This window comes from Sus scrofa, chromosome 14 (genome assembly GCF_054392235.1).
Source record: "Sus scrofa isolate SSC_HxYL_T2T_F1_AM1 chromosome 14, Sscrofa_HxYL_maternal_Yorkshire_Landrace_v2.0, whole genome shotgun sequence".
NCBI classification, from domain to species: Eukaryota; Metazoa; Chordata; class Mammalia; order Artiodactyla; family Suidae; genus Sus; species Sus scrofa.
Window position 1 is genome coordinate 109,035,147 of NC_139396.1, and position 23,037 is coordinate 109,058,183.

The following is a 23,037-nucleotide window of genomic DNA, read 5'->3' on the forward strand; positions in this document are numbered from 1 at the left end:
TCACCTTCAACCAGACCTTTTTAAGAATCTATTCTTTTTTTTTTTGTCTTTTTAGGGCCGCACCCATGGCATATGGAGGCTCCCAGGCTAGAGGTTGAATGGGAGCTGTATCCACTGGCCTACACCACAGCCATAGCAACGCGGGATCCCAAAACTGTCTGTGACCTACACTACAGCTCATGGCAATGCGGGATCACTAACCCACTGAGTGAGGCCAGGGATCGAACTTGCATTCTCGTGGATGCTAGTCAGATTCCTTTCTGCTGAACCACGACGGGAACTCCCCAAGAATCTACACTTTGCACAGGGTACTGGGGAGGCAGTGGTGAGTTGGATTCTGACCATATCCTCAAGGGACTCATGACCTAGTGGCCACCTTGACTAATGTTCAAATTTGCTTGCCACACGTTCTTTTGAATCCCCCATTCCCCTCCAAGTTAACGTGTGATTCAATTAGTCAGTAAAACCACGGTTTACACCCCAAGGCACATCTGCTTGCCAGATTCCCCATAGCAGAGCCCAGAGACCTGTAGAAACAGTCAGCAAGGCTCACCTACTCGCAAGCCTTTCTCTGCCTCCAATTACCCCCTCTCCAACTAAAACAAGCCTATAATACCCAACATCAATATTCACCAGTGAGGGGGGTTTAGACATCTGAAGAAAACCACTGCATAAAGAAGGCAAATAAAAACATGTGCCTCGAGTGTTTATCTTGATTCCAGGAAAGCAGATTAAGAAAATCAAATACAGAGGGAGAAACTGAAGGACAGAGCCTGTGAGGAATGAGGGAAGCAGGGGGTGGAGCTGTAAGACCACAGGGGAGGCCTCCCCGCAGAAAGATGTGGCAGGAAAAGGCTCGGACTTGAGGCCAGTGATGGACAGAACTTCCTCCAGAGACATGGGGAACAGCTCAGGAAGCCAGACGATGGTGCCCCAGTGTAGATGCTGAATCCTGGAGACCATGTTGGAGCTACCAAATGCCTGCTTTTTCCTACTTTATTTTATCCTTTCCATCCTATATGCCAGATAGAAAAACAACTGGGAAACTACTTGTCTGTGGCTCTGTATTTGTACAGAGCCTGGAATGATGTAAATGCCATGAGAATAACATGTTCCCCATGGGGCCAGGCTTTAACTGTAAACAGCAGCTCTGAATACAGCTAAATCTACATGCAATTTAGAGGCCAACTCAGCCATTAACCACACTGAGGTCTAAGGGTCAAAGCTTTACAAAGGGACCCACCTTCAGATGGCAGGCTTCAAGAACGTCCGTGAGCTGACATCAAGGCCAGCCCCAGAGTGTCTCCATCAGTATGCATACCGGGGCCCTACTGACTGGCCTCACTGAATCAGACCTTGATCACAGGTTAAGGAACATCACCAAGGCCATGTGCATGATGGTGTCATTTGGTGGAAGGGCTCTGGAGCCAGTCTTCACACAGAATCCCAAATGTATCCTTCAATAGCCACATGACCTTGGGCAAGTGATTTAACTTCTGGAGCCTCCCTTTTCCCATCTGTAAAATGGGGATGGTAGTAACTGTCACACAGGGTCATTGAAGGGGGCTAAGGATGGTAACAAATAGGAAATGCCTAGACAAGGGCTTGGCCCACAGGAAAGAAAGAAGGAAGTCACTTCTGGAGGAGGACACACTTATCTCGGGACAAATCACACAACTGGGGTACTAGCTCAGGGTGCAGTGCCCTGCTGATGACAGCCCTCCTCCTGTGTGAGACTGTCCCAGTGTGGCTCTGATGGGTGTGCCCACACCTGACTCCTCCTGGCACTCAGTAAGCCCTGGCTTCCAGCTGCCCTAACAATGCCCTGAGGGCACATCACACAGTGTGAGGTTAAGCCCAGGCCTGAAGATGAAGTAGGAGGGACAGACAGAGGACCCTGGGAGTGGGTCAGCCTGCAGGGGAAGAAAAAGGAAGTAAGTCAGAAATGTAAAAACAGGTGTTCCCCTTGTGGCTTAGCAGTAATGAATACAGCTCATGTCCGTTAGGACGCGGGTTTGATTCCTCACCTCGTTCAGTGGGTTAAGGATCCAGCGTTGCCATGAGCTGTGGTGTAGGTCACAGACACGGCTCATTCGTATCCCGCATTGATGTGGCTGTGGCTATGGCCACTGTAGCTCCAATTCAACCCCTAGCCTGTGAATTTCCATATGCCATGGGTTTGGCCCTAAAAAGAAAAAAAAGAGAGAGAGAGAAAAAGGAAAAGAAATGTAAAAACAAAGCACTTTTTGAAGACTAGAACAGAGAAAGACTGGCCATCTAATTTGAAGTGGAGAGCGAGCAGCTCAGGAAGTGAGAAGAAGATTACCAAAAAAAACAAAGCCAGCACAAGACTTTTGCCTTAAGGTGCACATAGAACGCATCCTGTCCCTAAAGCAAAGGAAACTGTAGACAAGTTGGCAAAGCTCAGAGGATCAAAACTTCCCAAGGAAGAAGGACTCCTACAGGCTCAGAAGAAAAGGGTGGCCCGGGGGGGGGGGGGGGGGGGGGCTGCAGTGTCCATTCTCCTAATTACCAGCACAACCATCCACAACCCAAGGGGAAGTTAGCTCACATGTCGCCGCCTGGCTCATGTAGATGTGGAGCTAATAACATGTAAATTTATGGACAAACACCATGAAAAGTGGGCCTTGCAAGTAGTTACCATCTGATACTACCTGCAAAATTATTAAAATAAGCCACCCAAGACTCTTTCAGCCATAGTAGCACAGAGCTAATGAAGAAACACCCATCATAAAAGCATCAATTACTTCCATAATAAACCTTGCATCTTCTAGAATGCAGCCATTAGAAATTGATCACTTAATTTAGGAGCAACGGAAGGCCACAGGGCTGATGGAAAGCCTGTGCCAGGAAGCACCTTCTAGAGTCAGCTATGCTAACAACCAGCTGGCTCACACGGGTTGCGCTGGTGGGTGCTTCCTGAACGGATGTGAGGGAAGCGGGGATTCTTCTGGAACTTGAGGGCATGTTGTTACAGGCCTCTTCTGTGAAATGCCTGTAGGAGGGAGGAGGCCAAGGCCAGTTAGGGTATAATTGGTGAAGAGCAGATCAGGCAACAGTGAAGCCTTGGTGTTCGCATTCCTCCCGGGGCCCAAACCAGTGGGATGGCCAGTCATGGGAGAAATTGGAAATTTACCCCCTTTAAATGGTTACACTGACTCCTGCCCCCACCAGCTGCAGTGGGGGGGGTATCACATACTTACACACTATCAGTGAAAAAAAACGCTGCCTGCTAATAAACAAAAGATACTGCAGCCATCAAGGCATTACATTACAACTGCCCTGAAGATGAGCTTTTAGGGAACTCAGGGTAGAAACAGGATGCCCGTCATCTAGCAATCAGTCTTTGCAGCCACCCTGGATGGTGAACCCTGAGGAGACTCAGGATGAGAAAGCACAGGGTACTGGCCCTAGATAGATGAGGTGCTTATCATAGGAACGATTTCAGTGAGTCCTGAATTTTGCACCTTCCTATGCATAGAAAACTGGGAAGTCCCTTAGCTTGAGATATCTGGGTTTTTTTCATCAACAGCAATCTCTTTTTTTTTTTTTCCTTTTCTTTTTATAGCTGTACCTGTAGTATATGGAATTTCCTGGGTTAGGGGTTGAATTGGAGCTGCAGCTCTTGGCCTACACCACAGCCAGGGCAACACCAGATCCAAGCAGCATCTGCAACCTCTGCTTCAGCTTGTGGCAATGCTGGAGCCTTAACCCACTGAGCGAGGCCAGGGATGGAACCCGCATCCTCACAGAGACAATGTCAGATCCTTAACCTGCTAAGCCACAATGGGAACTCCTAATTAACAGTAATCTTTTGATGTTCCAACTATTTGGTCTTTGTTGCAAGACATCTCCTGGCCCCTCCCTTACCTCTTTGGAGCAGTCTCAGAGTTATCTGAGTGTCCTGGGCTTAAGTCCCCAGTTCTGTCCGCCAAATAAAACACAATTCTCAACCTTTAGATTACACATTTTTTTTCAGTTGACAATACTCCCGCATACACATTCTCAGCCCTATACACTGACACATACACTCTTTAGTACACACACTGATGACAACCCCCCCACACACAAACACTTAGGCACACAGACCCATACATACTCTCACAAATATATACAGCCACACACTCAAACACACACCCATGCCGTCTTATACACACACACTCATACACATTCACCTTACACACCTCCAACCTCCTGCAGGAAATGCAGCCTCCATCCCCTCTTCATTCTTCCACCTGTCCCCTCTGCAACCCATTTTCTAACCTGCCCTCACCTCTCTGTTCTCTGACCCCTGACTGGTGCTCTCCCCTCACCAGCATATCTAACACCTGACACCACCTCTTTGACTCTTGGACTCAGATCTCCACTGTTTCCCTGGTTTCTGCTCCAGGGGAGCATCTTGGCGGCTCCCTTCCAACTCTTTCACCTGTTGTCATGCACAGTGGAGCCCTGGAATTCCCTCCAGCTCCCCAAGTCAGAACTGGACCTGAAAGGATCGCGCAGTGATTTCCCAAGGGGCACGGGCTCAGGGCAGGCCACGCCCCTCACCATTCTGGGGCTCTTACCTCATTCACAAACACCCAGTGGCTGTCCTTGGAAGCCAGGTTGGTCTCCACGGCCTGCAGAGAGAGAAAGAAAAAAAGAAAAAAAAAAAAAAAAGAGAACAAAGAACATGAACAGAAGCAAGCCAGAAGCTGGCAGACACACACAGGATGATTGCCGAGATGGGGTTTGATAAACATTGTTCTTGGAGAATATTTTCTTCACAAAACACGCCGTCCCCCTGGGGCCAGCTCTGGCTGCCTTTGCTACAAAATGCATCATTTGAACACGGATGTCTGCTTTCCTGCTGTTCTTTGGAGCTCTCATGCACCCGCCCAGAGCAAGGTTAGAAGCTCCAGTTCCTGCAGGCATCACAGGGCCACAGGTGGGTGCACACCATCCCCTGGCAGAATGCCTGCAAACACCTTTCAGGAGGGGCACTGGGGGGCGGGGTTGAGTGTCATCATTGCCTGGGGCTAGAGAATCAGGAATCTGGAACAGGGGATTTATAGCAGCTTGTCCAGCCGTGCCCAACAACACCCAGAAAGTTGGCAGCTCCCAGCTGGGGCTCTGAGCTCCCTTCAGCTCTAAAGAACCCAACAAGGACCCTAGAACTGGCTCTTTTTGGCTCCTGGGCAGTGACCTCACCCCCATCACTCTCTCCTAGAGCACTTTTTTTCTATTTCTTTATAGAATTTGCTGTGTCTGTGCTTGAACAGGTATCAGTTTATTTATTTCTTGTTGTCTATCTCCAGGTTAGCAGGTGTCCATGAAGTCAGAGGCCATGTCTGTGGCTGTCACACTTGTGAGCCAGAACCTTACACTATAACCAGCTACACTATAACCAGAACCTTACACTGTAACCTTACACTACAACCTTACACTATAAACAGTGTTCAATATATAAGGGAATACTCTTGTAATATATGAATGAAGTATAGGAGAGCAAGGCAGATGGGCCCTAGTTACTTATTTTGTTGCTCATAAGTATTTATGAGTGCTTTTCCCCTCCTTTAGTTGGAGATCTGAGCAACTGAAAAAAGAGAAGAAACTAACAGTTTTCAAGCCCATCCTAAAGGAATACTCACAGTTAGCACGTGCCAAGCATGGCTGAGTGCCAGGCACTGCCAGGCCATCTGTAAACCTGGGGGAGAGCTCAGATTGTAGTTCTCTTTCATTTTTACTTTTTTTGATATTTTGGTAATGTGATTTTTATTACTCTTTTTATTTGAAAAAATATAGAATAATCAAAACTTTCAAAATTACCCCTTCAATCTGGCCCCATTTTCTTTTAATGTGCTGAAGCAGTGAAAATGCCCTAGGCACCCCCTCCAAATTCATCCCCTAGAGACTGTTCGAATTGGCCCCTTCCAGAAGTTTTCAGTCACATCTGCATGTATGTACCTACAAACACAGAGCAGACAGATTTTTTTTTAAGGGATCATGCAATACACATCTGGTTACAACAGACATTTCTGAATTATCAGTGTATCAAAATTCTCTTTCCTCATCAGTACACAGAGATCTGATTCGTTCTTCTTAACAGATGAGGCATTGAGGGGAAGGACCCTGCCTGTTCCCATGACCCAGTGTATGTGGGACCTAGGTCATGACACCGTTAATGCACAGGGTCCTGTTAGAACCTCATCTCCACAGGGGATGGACACATTTGCTGGCTAGCACAATAAGCATGTGGAATAGAGCCCATGGGAGTGCCGGCTGTAGCATCCCTGTCTCCTACAGACAGCTCCCCATAGGACACCAAGGGTGGGTGGGGACAGGGCCTTCTCTGGGCTGGGTCAGGGTGAAGGACACAGACTCTCCTCCAGCTTACAAATGAGAAGGTACCAGCCCCTGGAAGACAAGTGGGAATGGGAGTCTGGACCTGACTGGAAAGGGATGGCCTCCATCAGCTGTCATTTAACCACTCTGGCACCTGTTCAACTATACAATGTAGACAACACTTGCCCCCTCTTGTTGGCCAAGGTGCGTAAACTATTTTAAGTCCTCAGTCTCAAGAAGCAGTGAACACACAGGAAGGCCTCCAGACAAGTCCCAAGCCCCTTCCCACAAAGCAGGCATGGGAAGTGTGGGTCCCCCTCCTTTGTGGGTTCTACCCTTGTCCCTTGACTCGCCCACGTTCTTGGGTCCTGAGAGACTTCTCCAGCCATAGGAGTCCTCCTTCTCTTTAAGAGCTGGGCCCACATGGAATGCTGTCTTCCCCAGGATAAATGAGTTATGTCTCAAAACACCTTGGCCGTTCCCTCCCTGACCTCAGGAAGAAACCTTCAAGAGTTCCTGGAAGGTAGCTCTTAGAGAGGCCAAGCCCTGTACCTGGATCCCTCATGGAGCCAGGAACTAAAGACACCTCCCATCCCATGCTACAGACTCCACAAACCAGGCCCTCTGCACAGAAAGCAGGGGGACTTTGGAGCCAATGGCTCTCCGAGGAGCCCTCAGACCCTTAGGCAGGGTGGGGAAGGCAGAGCTACCCAGCCCACAGCCTCCCTCCTCTCCACACACAAACTTTCAGGAATATCTTCAGAAGCCAGAGGCCTGGGGGGAGCTGGGGAGGGCAAAGTGGACACATATCTGTGCTCTGAAATAACTGCAGCATACGGCTGGGCTCTGACTTGCCTCCATTCCCAACGCCTCAGCATTTGCTTAATGCTCATGTCGAGGACAATCAGCGACATACTCATTGACATACTCATTAAATCTGCACCTGATACAGGACTGGGGGCTGTCATAACATCTGAGAAAGCTGGAACACTGCACCAAATCTAAAGAGATGCAGTTGAACAAGGCTGAACTCAAAAGGCTTATGCTTGGGTTATGGGAGCAGAAGGGCAAATGGGGAGATGAGATTTGAAAAAAAACTGTTAAATAAAGATCCATGAAAAGGCAGGGGGCTGGGCATCTGTTCTGCCCCTTGGGGGGTTGCCTACTGTACCACTGTGCTTGATGGAAGGCACTGCAGATCCAGGCAGTGGTTATGGAGTGAGACAGTGTAAACCAATGGCCAGTTACAGTCATCAGTTCAGGTGTGCAAGAGAGGCTGGAATTGCTCTTTGCAGCCTCTGAGAGTTGATTTAGGACCAAGGTCTTCAGTACTCAGGGGAACAGATATCAACTCAATATAGTAGAGAACTTTCTGACTTTCCAAGGAGTTCAATATGGAACGAGTTGTCTCAGAGGCAGCAAGGTCTCATTGAGGAAATGCCTGAATGGAAGGCAGATAGTAATGCCATAAATGGTATGTAAGTGTCAGCATGGAGGTTGATGATGGTGGAGCCATGGTCAACACTTCATCATGCAGTGGCATTCTGCGACAAATGATCCTCAAGTCTGGCTGCATGTAAGAACCTCCTAGGGAGCTTTTAAAGATGCAGACCCTGGATCCTCACTCCCTGGATTTCTAGTTCACCGGGAATGGTCATGTGCCTGAGATGCTGTGTTGTTTCAGAGCTCTGAACCCCAGCTCTTAGCCTCCAGGGCTGGGATCTCTGCTCTAGAATGTAGTTTTGTGTACCTGAAGGTGTAGATGCACCTGTACAGGTGAGAGGTCCTCCAGCGTTCCTGCAGGAGCCAGCAGTGCGAAGGACCTGACTCAGTTGCAGGCAGCAGGTGGGAGCCCAGGCTATACGAAGGCATCTTCCCACCTGGTCTCAGACTCAAGCATGGAAGATATTGATGGAGAGAATTGATCAGAAAACCCCACAGGACAACTGGCCAACTTCCCTGTCCTACTTTCCCTCACCAATTAGCAATTAGCTAATTTGTTAAGCCTCTTTTCCCTGCATGGAGATAAATAGCACTTGGCTGCTGCCTTTTCCAGAAGGTGCAACTCACACAGAAGCTGAGATAGATGGTGAGAAGAAGCCACCGCAGATTTAGCAAGAACAGCCCCTCCTGCTTGCGTACTGGAGAGCTGTCAGCTCTATGGGCAAAGCCCTAAATGCTCCCAGCCCAGTGGACAGTGTCCACTTCCAAGTGCCATCATTTCCCTGATCCTCTCCAGCCATGTCTGAGGCATGTGGGGTCCCCCGAGCCCTCCCTTTCAGCTCAGAGGCAGCAAGGTAGGGGGGAGGCAGGAAGGTGAAGCATTCAAATCCCAGGTCTGCCTCTGCTTAGTGGAGTGCTCCTGGGTGAGATATTCCACCTCTCTGAGCAGCAGTCCCATGCCTACAAGGTATTCAGATGCCAGGAGCACTACTGATGGTCTGCCCAGGTCCCCACTTAATCCCATTAGGAATTCTCAGCCCACTGGCTCCCCATGTACATTTACTGCCAGTGGCAGACACTGTGGCTCAGCTGTCAAAATCCTCCTTGGCATTCACAGAAACGTACACCCTCACTAAGGTCTGAGGGTGCTACGCACACAATCCTCAGCTGCCCTGTGCCCTGATGGCCACTGCTCAGAGTGTGAGCTCAGCTGCTTCTGGATTCATTTTGTGGGACCAGCTAATATGGCCTCATTCCTCACTTGCTTATGCACTCTCCCTGGCTGTCTTCACTTCCTGTTCCACATTTCCACTCCTCTGCAGGTTTGGTTGTTTGTTTGTTTGTTTGTTTTAATTCCCCTGGAAACATTTCTTAAGAAATCATTGTCACACAAACCCTCACCTCAAAGTCTGCTTCTGGGAAGCCAACCCGAGATAAACACGTCCCTTCCTGGGGTTACTGCAAGAATTAAATGAAATTATGGGTGAAGCTTCCAGCCCAGAAAGAAGCTCATTCCAGATGATCGCTTAACACGAAGGTCCTCCCCATTCCTTCCACTCATATCCTGCCTGGTTGTCATGTGATAGTCTCTTCTGAATGTGGCAGAAGCAGGTAACCTCTCCTGTGTTCCTTCCTTCATTCAACAGACGGTATCAGCCAAACTCAGCAGACAGGTGTGAGCCAGGAGCCTCATCCACTCCATCATGGAGCCAACGGTGGCCAAAAGTCCAATAATCAACACACCAGGCAAGTGTGATCAGCACTGTCTCCTCCACGAGTCCACAGACCCTTCAAGGCAGCATAATGTGCGGTCTCCCCCCATCCCAGCTTCGCTGTGTAACACTGTTGGTGTCTGCAGGGGAGCACAAGGCCAACTAGACAAATAAAGGGCAGTCTCTTCATGCCAAGGGCAGGGCAGGGTGTGGAGCTGATCTTCTGCTCAGGTGGGCTCTTGGGTCCTTGCTCTTAGCAGGTAGGGAGGCCAGTTTCCTGCAACTAGGCCTCCCTTCCCAGCACCATGGCTAGGAACAACCTACTAAATAATACGGTGGCAGATATTGGAAGCCTGACAACTGTAGGAGCTCCACACGGACACTGTGGGCACTGGAAACTAGGTCTCAGTGAACCCAAGGGATGTCAACCATGATGCACTGCCTCGGCACAGTACAGGCAGCCCTGGGGAGGTCACTGCTATGAGCCCCTGAAAGGCCACACCAGACCATCAGAGCCCAAAGTCTCCTGTGGTCCCTCGATAGACTGCCAAGCAGAGAACTTTAGAAGAACTGGGGCGCTGACTCCTATTTGAGCCCATTTTGAACAGAAGACAAGGCCCAAGATGTTCTAGATAGCATGTAGCCCACGGAAAGGGCTGGGATGATGGACACAGGCAGCTAGTGGGAAGGGACTTGCAGAGGCCAAACTGGATGTCTGCCCTTGTTCTGACCCCCAGGTACCACCCTTTGGAGAGATAAGTGCACTGTCATAGGTAGACCTTTGTTAGGGGAAGTAGAAGGCAGCCGTTTTCCCCAAACTGGGGGAGGGGAATGTGCCTCCTTATCCATGAGCAGCAGTCCCCATCAGAACCTCCAGGTGCCTTTTCCCATGGCCAGTGGCATCTACAGAGCTGGGGTAGAAGTGATACAGGACATGCCATCCTGCAGGCCTGCTAGGGGCTAAGGGATATTTAGATCCTATTCTGGCCACCCAGCCACCTCGATCCCATAGTTTCCATAGTGAAGCTGATGCAGACAAAACCAGTTCCTGGCTGGCTCCCCAAAGCTCTGGACACAGAGCAGCCCCTAACGCCATCAGGGATAGGATGTGTGGGGCGGCTCACCTAAAAGGGGCTAGGGAGGTGCCTGACCACGGGGAGGTGAGGATCTGTCCTAATATACAAACACCTGGAAGAAAGCTGAGAAGGGATCAGAGGAAGCATCCCCAGCCTTGGTCTCCTTTCTCTGGGCCCTCAGACTTTCATGTGGGACTAAGCTGCAGCAATTTCCAGGGTCAATGAGAGTCTGCTTTTATCGAGCACCAGCCAGATACTTCAATACGACATGTCCACTTCATATCCACAGGCCTCACTTTATTCCCAACACCCTAAGGAGCCAGGCAGCTTCTCACTCCATTTCACAGCCAGGAGACTAAGATCTGGATCTAGACTCATACATCACACAGGTCCCTATGTTAGCGGAGATTGCATTTACGGTTGCGTTCATCTATCTCCAAAGCCTGTGTGCTTTTCCCTTGATCCTGCTGCTCCCCCAAAGCCTAGACAACCATCAGGGCAAATGCACAAACCTCTGGCCCTGGGCCTGGCCCTCTGACAATAGGAACAAAAATACCTTTTTTCTCATATCTGAGAAAAGGCCCTTAGGAGCCATGGCATCTTCTTTCCAGGGTTAACTTGTTCTCCTAAGCCTGGAATGTTGTTCCACTTGCCTTTCTCAAGTCTGAGCCTGTTTCACTTTATCTTGGCCTCAAGGAGTAATAAATGGAGTGGAAGAAAACCTCCACATGGACGCCTTCCAGCAACATCGCTGAGGATTTGCTTTACAAAATACAAATGCCACTGACTATTTATGTATGTGTTCATTGCTGGCCACTTATCCAACGCCCCCCCAACACTGGGAGCCTGAGATAATGAAAGCTTGTCGATGATTAGCATCTTTTTAAAACCCCAACTCTAACATTTCCGAACATTCCCCCCATGGAACCTGGGGCCTGGCATTTTCCCAAGGACAGATATCACGCTAACTTTAAAGACCCACTGCCGCCTTGGCAACATGCCATTTAGGAACAATTCTCACTGTGCAATGTCACCCCTTGGAAGCAGGAGGGAGTGCAATGCCCCGCACTTGCCGAGAAGGGGAGTAGCTGCTTGCAAGACTATAGATAATTTCAGGAGCCCGTTTACAAGGAAATCAGCAAGGCAGCCCCCATGAGGCCTGAGTTTCAAAAGATTGACCCAAAACCACATGGAACCCCATACATGGCGGTGATCACTGAGCTATGTCTGGCCAGGTCATGCTTCCTAGGGGTCTGCCTTCCTGAGGAAAGGGTCTAAGCTTCCAGCCCAGATACTTTTCCTGGCTCCCCAAAGCTCTGGACACAGAGCAGCCCATAACGCCTTGTCTCCAGAACCTCCTCTAGGGCCTTGCTTTCCCCAGAAAACTGCCTTCAGGTTCTCCCCCAGCCTCCCATGCCTCCTACTTCTGGCTCCATCTTAACTCCAGGATCTCAGTGGGGAATCTTGTCCCTTCAGGGTTTTCTCTTTCAGTTTTGTCTTCCAAGCCTTTCCCAGGAGATGGTCCCACCTGATCAAGTGTGAGTTATCTGTTTCTGCCATTCTCATCACTCTGCTGGAGTTTCTTTAAAGCCCAGGGCCCTCACCCTTGGTGGGAGCAGGAAACACAGCCACCTGAGCACATGTTGTGGGGGGGGCAGTTTTCTGGAAGATGGTGGAGATAAGGAATTCACTCCAGGTACACAAGGCCATCTGGGGAAGGTGTGGCAGAATTAATCCCGTGAGCTTCCAAACATAACTCTGGGACAAGTAAGAGGGGGTTTTTTGCTCCGGGAGATCTGAGCCTGTGGCCTGGGAGTTCATGGAACGCTCTAGCTGGGAAAGGAGGAATGGAGATGAGGGCTGTTTGCAGGCTGGGTACCTCTGCCACCCAATCCGGAGCAAAGCCCTCTATACGTGAAACTTCACTGAGTCTCAAGCAGCCCCTGAATGGAGGTTCTGATCTGAGCCTACAGGTGGGGAAACTTGCCCAGAGTCTCCCAGCAAGCACACAATCAGGACCTTCATCCTGCTGTATAGCAGAGAGAACTATATCCAATCTCTTGTGATAGAACATGACGGAAAATAATACAAGAAAAAAAGAATACACACACACACACATATCTGGGTCACCTGGGTGTACATCAGAAATTGGCCCAACATTATAAATCAACTATATTTTAATAATAATAAAAAGTCTTTCAGATGCCAAAGCCCATGCACTTCTGAGCACAACGATGACTTGCAGACTAAGCAAAGACGAACTCATTTTTTGGCACGTTTTGTAGATGTTTAATGCAAAACCAAGAGTTGCGCTGAAAGGTGATGCAGATAGTGGTAAGGACTGGTGTGTGGACCCAGGGAGCCACAGGGACTTCTGTAAAGTTGGGTCCTAGATTCTAGAGTTTCTGGCCACCACCTCTCCCCAGAATTCCTGGGTCAGGTGGGGCTCTGATTGCCAAAGTGTTCCTGAATATGGAGCGCAGCCTCCAGTCCCTCACCTAGAGATGAGCTCCTCAAAGGCTGCTGGTGTAGTTGCTCCACAGCCCTGGCTGACAGTGAATTTCAGAAGATGTCTATGGGATGAATGAATGGGTGGATTCATGCTCCTGTGTAGTTCCCTAATGCTCAATATGAGGAACGTCGGGGGCATAAAATAGGAAGCCCTGTGCAGTGCAAAGGGCTATTGACATAGAGGCAGCCATCACTTTCACAGTAGGTACCAAATTAATGGAAACCCTTGTACGTGGGGCCTGGGTCCTTGCTTCCCACAGTTTCAATATGCATTTGGTTTCCAGTTAACATTGTGCCATGCAAAGTAAGTCCTGCCTCTATTTGAAAGCAGCACCCCTTTTCTACACATCTGAGAGAACCTGAGAATGAAATGATCTTAAAAGGTGGATAAATGCAGATTTCGTGACCTTTAGAAGCTGATGGAAACATGATCAAATTTTAGAGCTTTTCTGTGGGAATGTAATCATTTCTTCATTTGTGCTGAATGCTGAACCTCCTGATGAAAAGCCCTCATATATCCTGCTTAACAACACAGTAAATTCTGGACTAGTCTGGTCAATCAATGGCATTTAAAAAGATATTACTGTAACACCAGAGAGAGAGTATTATTCATTAGATTTGTTTCTTACAGTTGCTTTGATCTCAGAAAAAAAAAAAAAACTAGTATGGTGCTATTAGGAAAAAAGAAAGAAGGCATAATTGACTAAGTAACATGTAAAAATCTGATGGATCTGAACAGTTTCAAGTCAATCATTAGACCTCCGCAGCCTCGGTCCCCACTGTTTACCAAGTTTGAGATAAACAGCTCTGCCAAACCGCCTTCCCACTTTGAGCAGAGGGCACAAGTGCCAGCTCACAGCCTCAGGGGGCTGAAGATTCATTACAGATCATTTGTGGATCCTTCAGATGAAACAGAGACAGGTTCCAGGGCTGTGCAGGAAGTGCAATTGACTGTAATAAAAAGTGAGAATATGCTACATGTGGACAATTTATGAGGAAGCGTTAATATCAGCAGAAAGATGAAATGGAGTCTGCTTGCAGGCACGATCTGTTTAATAAGATCAACTTGGAGAAGTGAAGCTAGGCAGTGCCAATGAGTATCAACTGATGGATACTTGTATTTTAATCAATGGTCCATAATTTCCTTGCTACCTGGAGGGCGTAGAAGCCAAATAAGGCTCTCCATGTCCTCACGCTCACAGACATCCAAGCTGTCCTGATGGGAGGGGATGGGAGCCAGCCCTTCCGTCAATCCTGCCTCATGGCAGAGAAAGGTATCCCCAGCCATGAGACATAGCCACACGGAGACTGCCACACACCCATTTGTGGGGACTGAGGTGGACAACAGGACAATGACTGCTGAGCTTATTTACACCCTGCTGTGGTTTCGTGAGAGCAGCCGCCAGCCTCTGCACTGGGCTGTGAACAATCTCACCACCAGGTCCCCCAGGGGCAGCGGACGTAGCTCTTGGGTGGCAGGTGGCTGCGCTGAACCATTTCTCATACGCTCTGCTGTTCAGCTCTAGCTTCAAGCGGTTTTCAGATATGAGCAAACGCAAAGTCGAAAACTGATTAGGAATGTTTTCTTCTCCCTCCCATGGGTATTTTCACGTTCATACTGGAGTCTGAGATGGCACTGCATGCAGTCAAAGACTGGCTCTGGTGACTCACAGCATCCGAAGTTGCTGAGGAGAGGGTGGGGGCCATTTGGGGCAGAAAAGTCCCTCCCAGTGCCACTGGGTCACATAATGCCTCAGAGGCCAGCCTCCAGAGCATGACTGTCAGCCCCAGAGATGCACACCCACAGCAGGATGTCCATTAGGAGAACTACACTGCCCAGGCTGCTCAATTAAAGCATCAGCATTCAAGGTTAATACCGTGACCCCTTCAAATCATGCCAGGAAAGTCGCTTCTGCACATGGATATAATTCCTTTCCCCAACCTAAATTGTTTTTAAAAGACGGAGCATTTGAATTCTTTTTAAGGCAATAAAGTTGAAAGTAGCAATTCTTTACCAAGCTGATAAGAGCTGCTGGGTGTAATTTGTATTCCTTTTTATGAGCCTGACTTTTGGGAGAATGAAATAGAAAGAAAAATCTCTTCTTTTCAGTTCTGGAGACAAGAACCACTTCTTCCTAGGGGTGCTGGGGCGGAGTTCCCTGGCTCAGGAATTGTCAGGAAACAAGTCGCTGACTGGTGACACATGAAAGCCAAGGAGACACCCTGTGCTGGGGTGTGGGCAGGGGGCTGGGAAGCTGAGGCATAAATAGCTGCTCATCTCCACGCTCAGCATGGGACTCTGGATCCCCTGAAAATGATTCAGAGAGGCCAGGAATGGAGATCGGAGGTCTTGGGGAGCAAGGAAGAGAGGGTGTGGCAAACTCACCCTATCTACCAGAACAGAAAGAGACTCATAGATGGAGAACAGACTTGTGGTTGTCAAGGGGGAGAGGGAAGGGAGTCAGATGGACTGGGTGTTTGGGGTTGGTAGTTGCAAACTATTACATTTAGAATGGATAAGCAACGAGGTCCTGCTGTACAGCACAGGGAACTATATCCAATCACTTGTGACAGAACACGATAGAAGATGGTATGAGAAAAAGAATGTGTGTATCTGTCTATCTATATATATAATTTGTATGACTGAGTTACTTTGCTATACAGCAGAAATTGACACAACATTGTCAATTGTAAACCAACTCTACTCTAAGCAAAATAAAATTCAGTGAAAGAAAAGGAGAACTGTTTCCTTTAGTATGCACAAGATAAACTGCTCTACCACCTTTGAGATGGCTTCTCACCAAGGACAAAGCCTTTGTACCATTAGGTCTCAGGCCTGGGCACTGCCAGAAGTCTAGTTTTTACTCAAAGCCCTCTGGGCCCAACAGTGAAGGCACATCACTCTGCATGAGCTGTTAGAAGGGACCCGATGCAGAAGACACATTAACATGTGCTTCACCCCCAGGGATGTGGCCCACCTGCCCCACCCTCCACCTCTGTTACCTGCACAAAGCACCTGGAAAGGCCCTACCCATGGAACAGCATCCTTTGGAAAGAAAACTCTCTTAACACAAGGCTTCCAAGCTCAGGGCTTGGAGTAGAAAAAACAATGAGAGAATTTACCACCAACCAAACCCTGCAAACTTCCTTGGTCTGAGACACCCTACTGGTTTCATCTAACGATCTTGGTATTAGACATGACCTTGACACCCAGGGCAATTTGAAACCTTAAACTCTCTAAATACTCCTATTCATACGGTTATGTGCATATACACACACACATATATATGCACACACACACACATCTATACACACACACAAACAAATCTACTTCATTCACTTTGTGGGGAAAAAGTGGGACATAAAAAAAGAATTAATATCAATGAATCAATAAACACAAAATGCCCAGCACAGGCATTTCTGTCCCCAGGTCTGGAGTAGCCATTGGTCCCACCAGACCCCAAGGACAGGGAAGCTCATGGGAGTCTCAGCTCCTCCCCTGGCTGTAGACGTGATGCATCTTGATGCTGCCCTCCATGGTAGCAGTTGCCTTTGGCCCAGGGGAAGAGCTAGGTGCTGGCTAGTACCTGGTGGTGGTACCTGGTACCTGGCCCAGGAAAAGGCCACTGGCACAGAGCTAGAGGCTTCAGGCTAGAAAAGGACCCACCCCACAGGCCTTCTAAGGAAAGAACAGGTATGATAGAGGCTCAAGGGAGAACAGGATTCCCTGACTCATCCACTTTATGCATTAATGTGGTGGGATGGAAAAGTCAAAGAAGTAGGTGTCACCCTCAGGAAAATCCATGAGCAGGTGGGAGGGAGGCAGCAAAAGAACACACCCATCCATTTAGCAAGCATGTCCTGGGTTCCTAATATGTGCCAGGTGCTAGAAGTGATGCTACATGTGGAAATAAGGCAGTCTAGAGCCCAGTTTTTGAGTAAATCCAGCCTACTGGGAGACATAGACCCACACAGGGAGAGAATTCCATGAGATGAAGGGAGAAAGTGCAGTGAGAAAGATGCTTTCAGTGAATCAGGAACCAGATACCAACTCCTGCCTGGAGAGTAAAGCTTCCATGGAGGGGGCAGGTGGTGGTGGGATGGTAGGGTCTTCAGTCTAAGGAGATAGCATGTGTAAGCCTGGAGGAGAAGAGGAGGCCTTAAGTTTGTAGAAAACAGTGGTTGAGTCACATCTTCATATCTTGTGAATAAGGGTTTTGTTCTAAAGTTATTAGATGAGGCTAAAATCAATTACATCAAAAATAGCCATGAAGATTTCTTAACTGATGGATAAAGTATAGTACAGAAAATATAATTTGCATGAAGAACTCTTCAACTGATGCCCTAACCTTCATTAATCAAATTTTCTCTATAGTGCTCAATTAAAGCTTCATTTTCTTCCCTGAGTGTATTGACTAAATCATCACCCACCCACCCAGCCCTGGGATTCCATGAGCCCTGTCCTGTCCTGCTACTGTGCTATCCATGTGGCCAGACCAAAACCTCTTCCTGGCTTGCAGGTTAGGATGGGAAATGTATGGTCAGATTTGCATTCCAGAGAGGTCAGACTGGCTGTGTCAAAAAGCTCTCGAGACCAGGAACACACTCTTCCAACAGGTTCTTTCTTAGGATGTCAAGTTTTAGTGTGCACATGACCTGATAGAGAGGTAGTCATGGCATTGTCTGGCTCATGTACCTATCGGCTAGAGTTAAATGTGCATGTGAATCATCCTTGCCTTGGTCATGCTGTGGCTTAAAATAAGGGTAGGAGGGTCAGTAGCATGAGGCATGAGTTATGATCTAAAATTGTGCCAGGTCCCAACCAGCAGGGTCTTATGCTATGCAATGGAGCCTGGCTTTGTCCCTATGCATTGGGAGCTTCCAGATCATGGTCAATGGAAGGGAAAAAGCTTAGGAGATGCTAAAAGTTCTCCTGTTAAAAAAAAAATCTAAATAAATCTATGCTGAGGAGCATTTATATCCCCACCTTGAAGAATCACAAAAGACACTCAAAGACATGTCCTTGGAATGTTATGGGCCAAATGATGGCCTCTCTATGTTCATATGTGAAAGTGTCAGTCCCTGGGACCTCAGAAGGTAATTGTATTTCAAGGCAAAATCTTTAAAGAGTTGAGTTAAAGCAAGGCCATGAAGATGGGTCTAATCTGGAGTTCCCAACGTGGCACAACAGAAAAGAATCTGACTAGTATCCATGAGAATGAGGGTTTGATCCCTGGCCTTGCTCAGTGGGTTAAGGATCCAGGATTGCCATGAGCTGTGGTGTAAGTTGAAGATGTGGCTCGGATCTGCCATTGCTGTGGCTGTGGTGTAGGCTAGCACCTGCAGCTCCGATTAGACCCCTGGCCTAGGAACCTCCATATGTCGCAGGTGGGGCCCTAAAAAGCAAAAATAAAAAAGTAAATAATAAAAAATTTAAAAGGTGGGCCTAATCCAATTGGACTGGTGTCCTTACGACAAGAGTAAGAAACGGCAGGAGTGCATGCTCACAGAGGACAGGCCACATGAGAACAAAGAAGGCAACCATCTACCATCCCAGAAGGGAGGCTTCAGAAGAAACCAGCCCTACTTACACCTTGATCTTGGCCCTCTGGCCTCCAGATCTGTGAGACAATAAAAGCCTGTTGTGTAAACCACCCAGTCCATGGCATTGTCACAGGCATCACAAGTTTAGGAAATAAGCTAGAAAGCAGTTATAATAGTCCAGAAAATTGGTGATGAGAGCTAGAGCAAAGTGAGGTCACTATTCTCGGAGAGGAAGGGTGGGGTTCAAAGGTTTGGAAAGAAAACACTGTTAGCATATGGTCAGCAGCTGGAAGTGAGTATGATGAGAGGAGAAAAAGGACTCTGATGTGACTACTGGATGCAATTACATAATGACAGAAGGTGGATCAGGCTAAATGAGGAAAACGATGAATTCCAGTGTAAGTAACCCCCTGTGGCACTCAAAGACATGTCCTTGGAATGTTATGGGCCAAATGATGGCAGCGAGAAGTTGGAGAGGCAAGTCTGAAAGGTCTGGAGGGATGAGTAAGCATGGAAGTAAATGGGAATAAGGCAAGGGCTTACCTGGGGCAAAAGGTGCACAGTGCAGAGCAGCTTATACAGTATTGAGTTAGCCCAGAGTCCCCACCCTCCAACAGAAGAACCAGCAACGGCTGGTTTGATCTACAGACACCTGCGAGTTACTGCAGTTGTAGGACCAGTGATTTGTGAGGGAGGTTCCCATGGCAGGAGAACAGGAGCCTCTACACCCTCCCCTTTGGACCATGTTGCTTCTACTTGTCCAGCCCAAGCTACCACATTCCAGGGGACAACACAAAACACACTCAGCTGCCTCACTTTCAATCCCCAAGGATGTACTTTTAGTCATTTCTTTGAAATCTACTTCCACATTTCTTTTTTTTTTTTTTTTTTTTTTTTTTTTTGTCTTTTTAGGGCCATACACACATACACACAGCATATGGAAGTTCCCAGGCTAAGGGTCATATCAGAGCTGTAGCTGCCAGCCTACACCACAGCCACAGCAATGCCAGATCTGAGCCTCCTCTGCGACCTACACCACAGCTCACAGCAATGCCAGATCCTTAACCAACTGAGGGATCAAACCGGCGTCCTCATGGATACTAGTCAGATTCGTTTCTGCTGAGCCACCACGGGAATTCCTTGTGTTGGTTTTTTTTTTTTTAATTATTGTGGTTGATTTAGAATGTTCTGTCATATTTCTTAATCATTTGTTCATACTGCTATACTTGGTTGATCAGTTTTAGACATTAGCATTATCTTTTATCTTTCTGATATGGTAATAAGGATTTAAATCTCTTATACAACCCCAAACCCTTTTTGTTTCCCTTCCCAAGTACTCCCAATTTAGTTTTAGCATAATTTTTTTAAAAGTTTTATTGAGGTATAGTTGATTTACAATGTTGTGGTAATTTCTGCTGTAACATAAAATGATCAGTTACACATAAACACACATCCATTCTCTTTCAGATTTTTTTCCCACATAGATCATCAGAGAATACTGAGTAGAATTCTCTGTACTATACAGCAGGTCCCCATTGGCCAATCATCCCATATACCTCAGTGTGCATATGTGTAGCACAATTTTTTACATAAAAGTGTTGACTTGATTATGATTATGAAAATACTATTTCCTACTAAGCCAAGGAGTGGACTATAATTATTTTCCTGATTGTACAATTTTGCTTTTCTTGCATTAGCAATTACCTTGATTTGTATTTATTTATACAAGTTCCATAGTATATTTATTCAAATACTCACCATATAAAATAGTCTTTCGGTTCCCTTATACCCCAGAGTGAGCCTCTCAGAGCCCTCTCTCCCCTGCTTCCATATGGACCCCTGCTCTCCAGCTGGATGGTCAGGGGCTATCCTGAGACTAACCTGTTCTGCCAGTTGGACTCTCTGTACCTGTTATGACTTTTTTTTTCCTAAAGTCCATCCTACAGCTTCTTCCTAAGAAAAGGTGCATGGGGTATAAATTTTTGACTCTATATATGTATGGAATTTTTAAAAATGCTGTTATCACATTAATTATTAGTACAAACAGGGTAATACTAACTAATTGTTCTGTACTAATTGTTCTTAGTACAGAACAGAGTAATGCTAACTCTTTCACAGAAATAGTGTTTCTCCAGTATTTTCTTGAATCCATTGTTACTCCTAAGCATCGTGATGCCACTCTGATTCGTGTTCTCTTTAGGTCACCTGCCCATCTTCCTCCTCCCCCTTCTTCCCTTCCTCCTCTTCTTTCTCTCTCCCTTTCCCCTTCCTCTGCTTCCCTCTCCCTCTCCCCTTCATACCTCTCTCTAGGGCTCTGAAACTTGGCATTGAAGTACCTTTACATTAATGGAGTATTCTTTTCAATTTATTTTGGCTAAGTGCTAAACTATTACTAGGACTTTTTAGTCTGGAGACATTCCTTTTGTTCTGAGACATTTGCTTGTTTATTTCTTTGTTATTTGCCTTTTCTCTATTTTTATCTTTTCCTTCTCTAGAACTTCTGTTAGAAGAATACTAAACTTTCTGGACTGAACCATTCTCTTTTGCCAAGTTTCCTTTCCAAGTTTATACCTCTTTACTTTTGATTTTACTTCCTCAGCGTTGTCTGACAATTCAATTGGATTTCTAAATTTTCATTTATCCATTTTTTTTTTTGTCTTCAGTTGCTATTTGGTATTCTCAGTTCTTTTTTCATAGTATCCTGTTCATGTCTTAAGCACATAATATTTTAATATCTTTAAGATTATCAATGATACAATTTCTTTCCCTTTCTTTATTTCTCTCTCTCTCCCTTTTTTTTTTTGTCTTTTTGGGGCCGCACCTGCGGCCTATGGAGGTTCCCAGGCCACAGGTCAAATCAGAGCTGTAGCCGCAGGCCTAGGCCACAGCCACAGCACACATGATCCAAGCCACATCTGCAACCTACACCGCAGCTCACAGCAACGTCAGATCCTTAACCCTCTGAGTGAGGCCAGGGATCAAACCTACATCCTCATGGATACTAGTCAGATTCATTTCCACTGAGCCACAAAGGGAACTACTCAATAATACAGTTTCTGATGTTTTCTTCTATTCCCTAAAATAAGTTTGCCCTAGATTTGTTTTCCATGTTTATTTGGTATTCTCTCTTTCATAAGAGACCTTCCTCAAATGCATAATAATCCTTGGTTGTTCTTTCACATTTAAAGTGAGGCATGCAAAAGCTCACTGCAGGGCATGAACATGGCTTGTGGAAAGATGGACTGGTGGGCTTCCTTGCTTTTGCACTGGAAGACACCTCTCTCCTCCACAATTTCAGCTCCTGGATGTCTTTTCTCCAAAGCTGTTCAGATTCTCTGGGAAAGATTATTCCCAGATCCTGCCTGAAGGGTATTCTCTAGTTGCTATTATTCCAAGAGCAGGGCAGGAAAAGGAAGTAAAGGCTTACTATTCAGCATGTAGATCTCTGCTTATTCTCCTGGTTTCTTCCACCTGCCTCATCCCACTTTCTGGGGTCTCTAGGTTCAAAGGCTCTCAAGCAGGTAGAATTAACTCACTTCTCATGAGCCTCTTTACTATCAGGCACTGAGGTTGCCACATCCTTACCTATGCTGAATCCATTACCTTTCCCCCATCCACTCTCTATTTTCCAGAAACTAGTCCCAAGCTCTCAACAACTGTTGTCTCCTCACATGTACACTTTGATCTTGTGGGTTTATAATGTTTAACTTTATGGACATTTTTAATTTTTTAAAGTAGTTTCAGGCATAATATGAGAAAAAGAATATATATATGTGTGTGGGTGTGTGTGTGTGTGTATCCCCAGTCATATATATATGACTGGGTCACTTTGCTATACAGCAGAAATTGGCACAACATTTTAAATCAACTACACTTTAATCTAAAAAATATGTGTAAAAAATAAATTAAGAGAAAAAATAAACATAAGAAGAGTTAAACATAAGCAATAAATCAGATTTTTTTTTCTTTTTAGGGCTTCACCTGTGACATGTGGAAGTTTCCAGGCTAGGGGTCAAATTGGAGTTGCAGCTGTTGGCCTACATCATAGCCACAGCAATGCCAGATCCGAGCCATGTCTATGACCTACACCACAGCTCAGGGCAATGTTGGATCCCTAAACCACTGAGCAGGGCCAGGAATAGAATTTGTATCCTCATGGATACTAGTTGGGTTCACTACCACTGAGTCACAACAGGAACTCCCAGAATTATTTAATCAGTCAAATATCAATAAAACTGAAGTTGATCAGAGCTTAGTAGGTTCCCTTTTTTTTTTGCTCAGGACAACTATAATAGGGTTTCGTTATGGGCAACTAAGACCGTTGACAGATCCAAGATGGCTGAAGAAGAGCAGGTGGGGATAAGGGTGGCTTGTGTTGGGGCTGATGGAAAAGGGTGGGTTAGAGA

General features: G+C 46.8%; 1 protein-coding gene across 5 annotated transcripts in view; it reads right to left on the minus strand.

Annotated features, from left to right (window-relative positions):
• Positions 1-23,037, minus strand: part of GRID1 (glutamate ionotropic receptor delta type subunit 1) — a 688,013-nt gene that overhangs the window by 256,665 nt on the left and 408,311 nt on the right. For 3 of the 5 annotated variants that reach the window (XM_013983389.3, XM_021073750.2, XM_084996424.1), the window contains one exon: positions 4,587-4,640. The exons of the other annotated variants lie outside the window; for them this stretch is intronic. In XM_013983389.3, the coding sequence (XP_013838843.2) occupies positions 4,587-4,640 (54 nt within the window). The remainder of the gene's footprint in view (positions 1-4,586; positions 4,641-23,037) is intronic. 5 annotated transcript variants of the gene reach the window in all.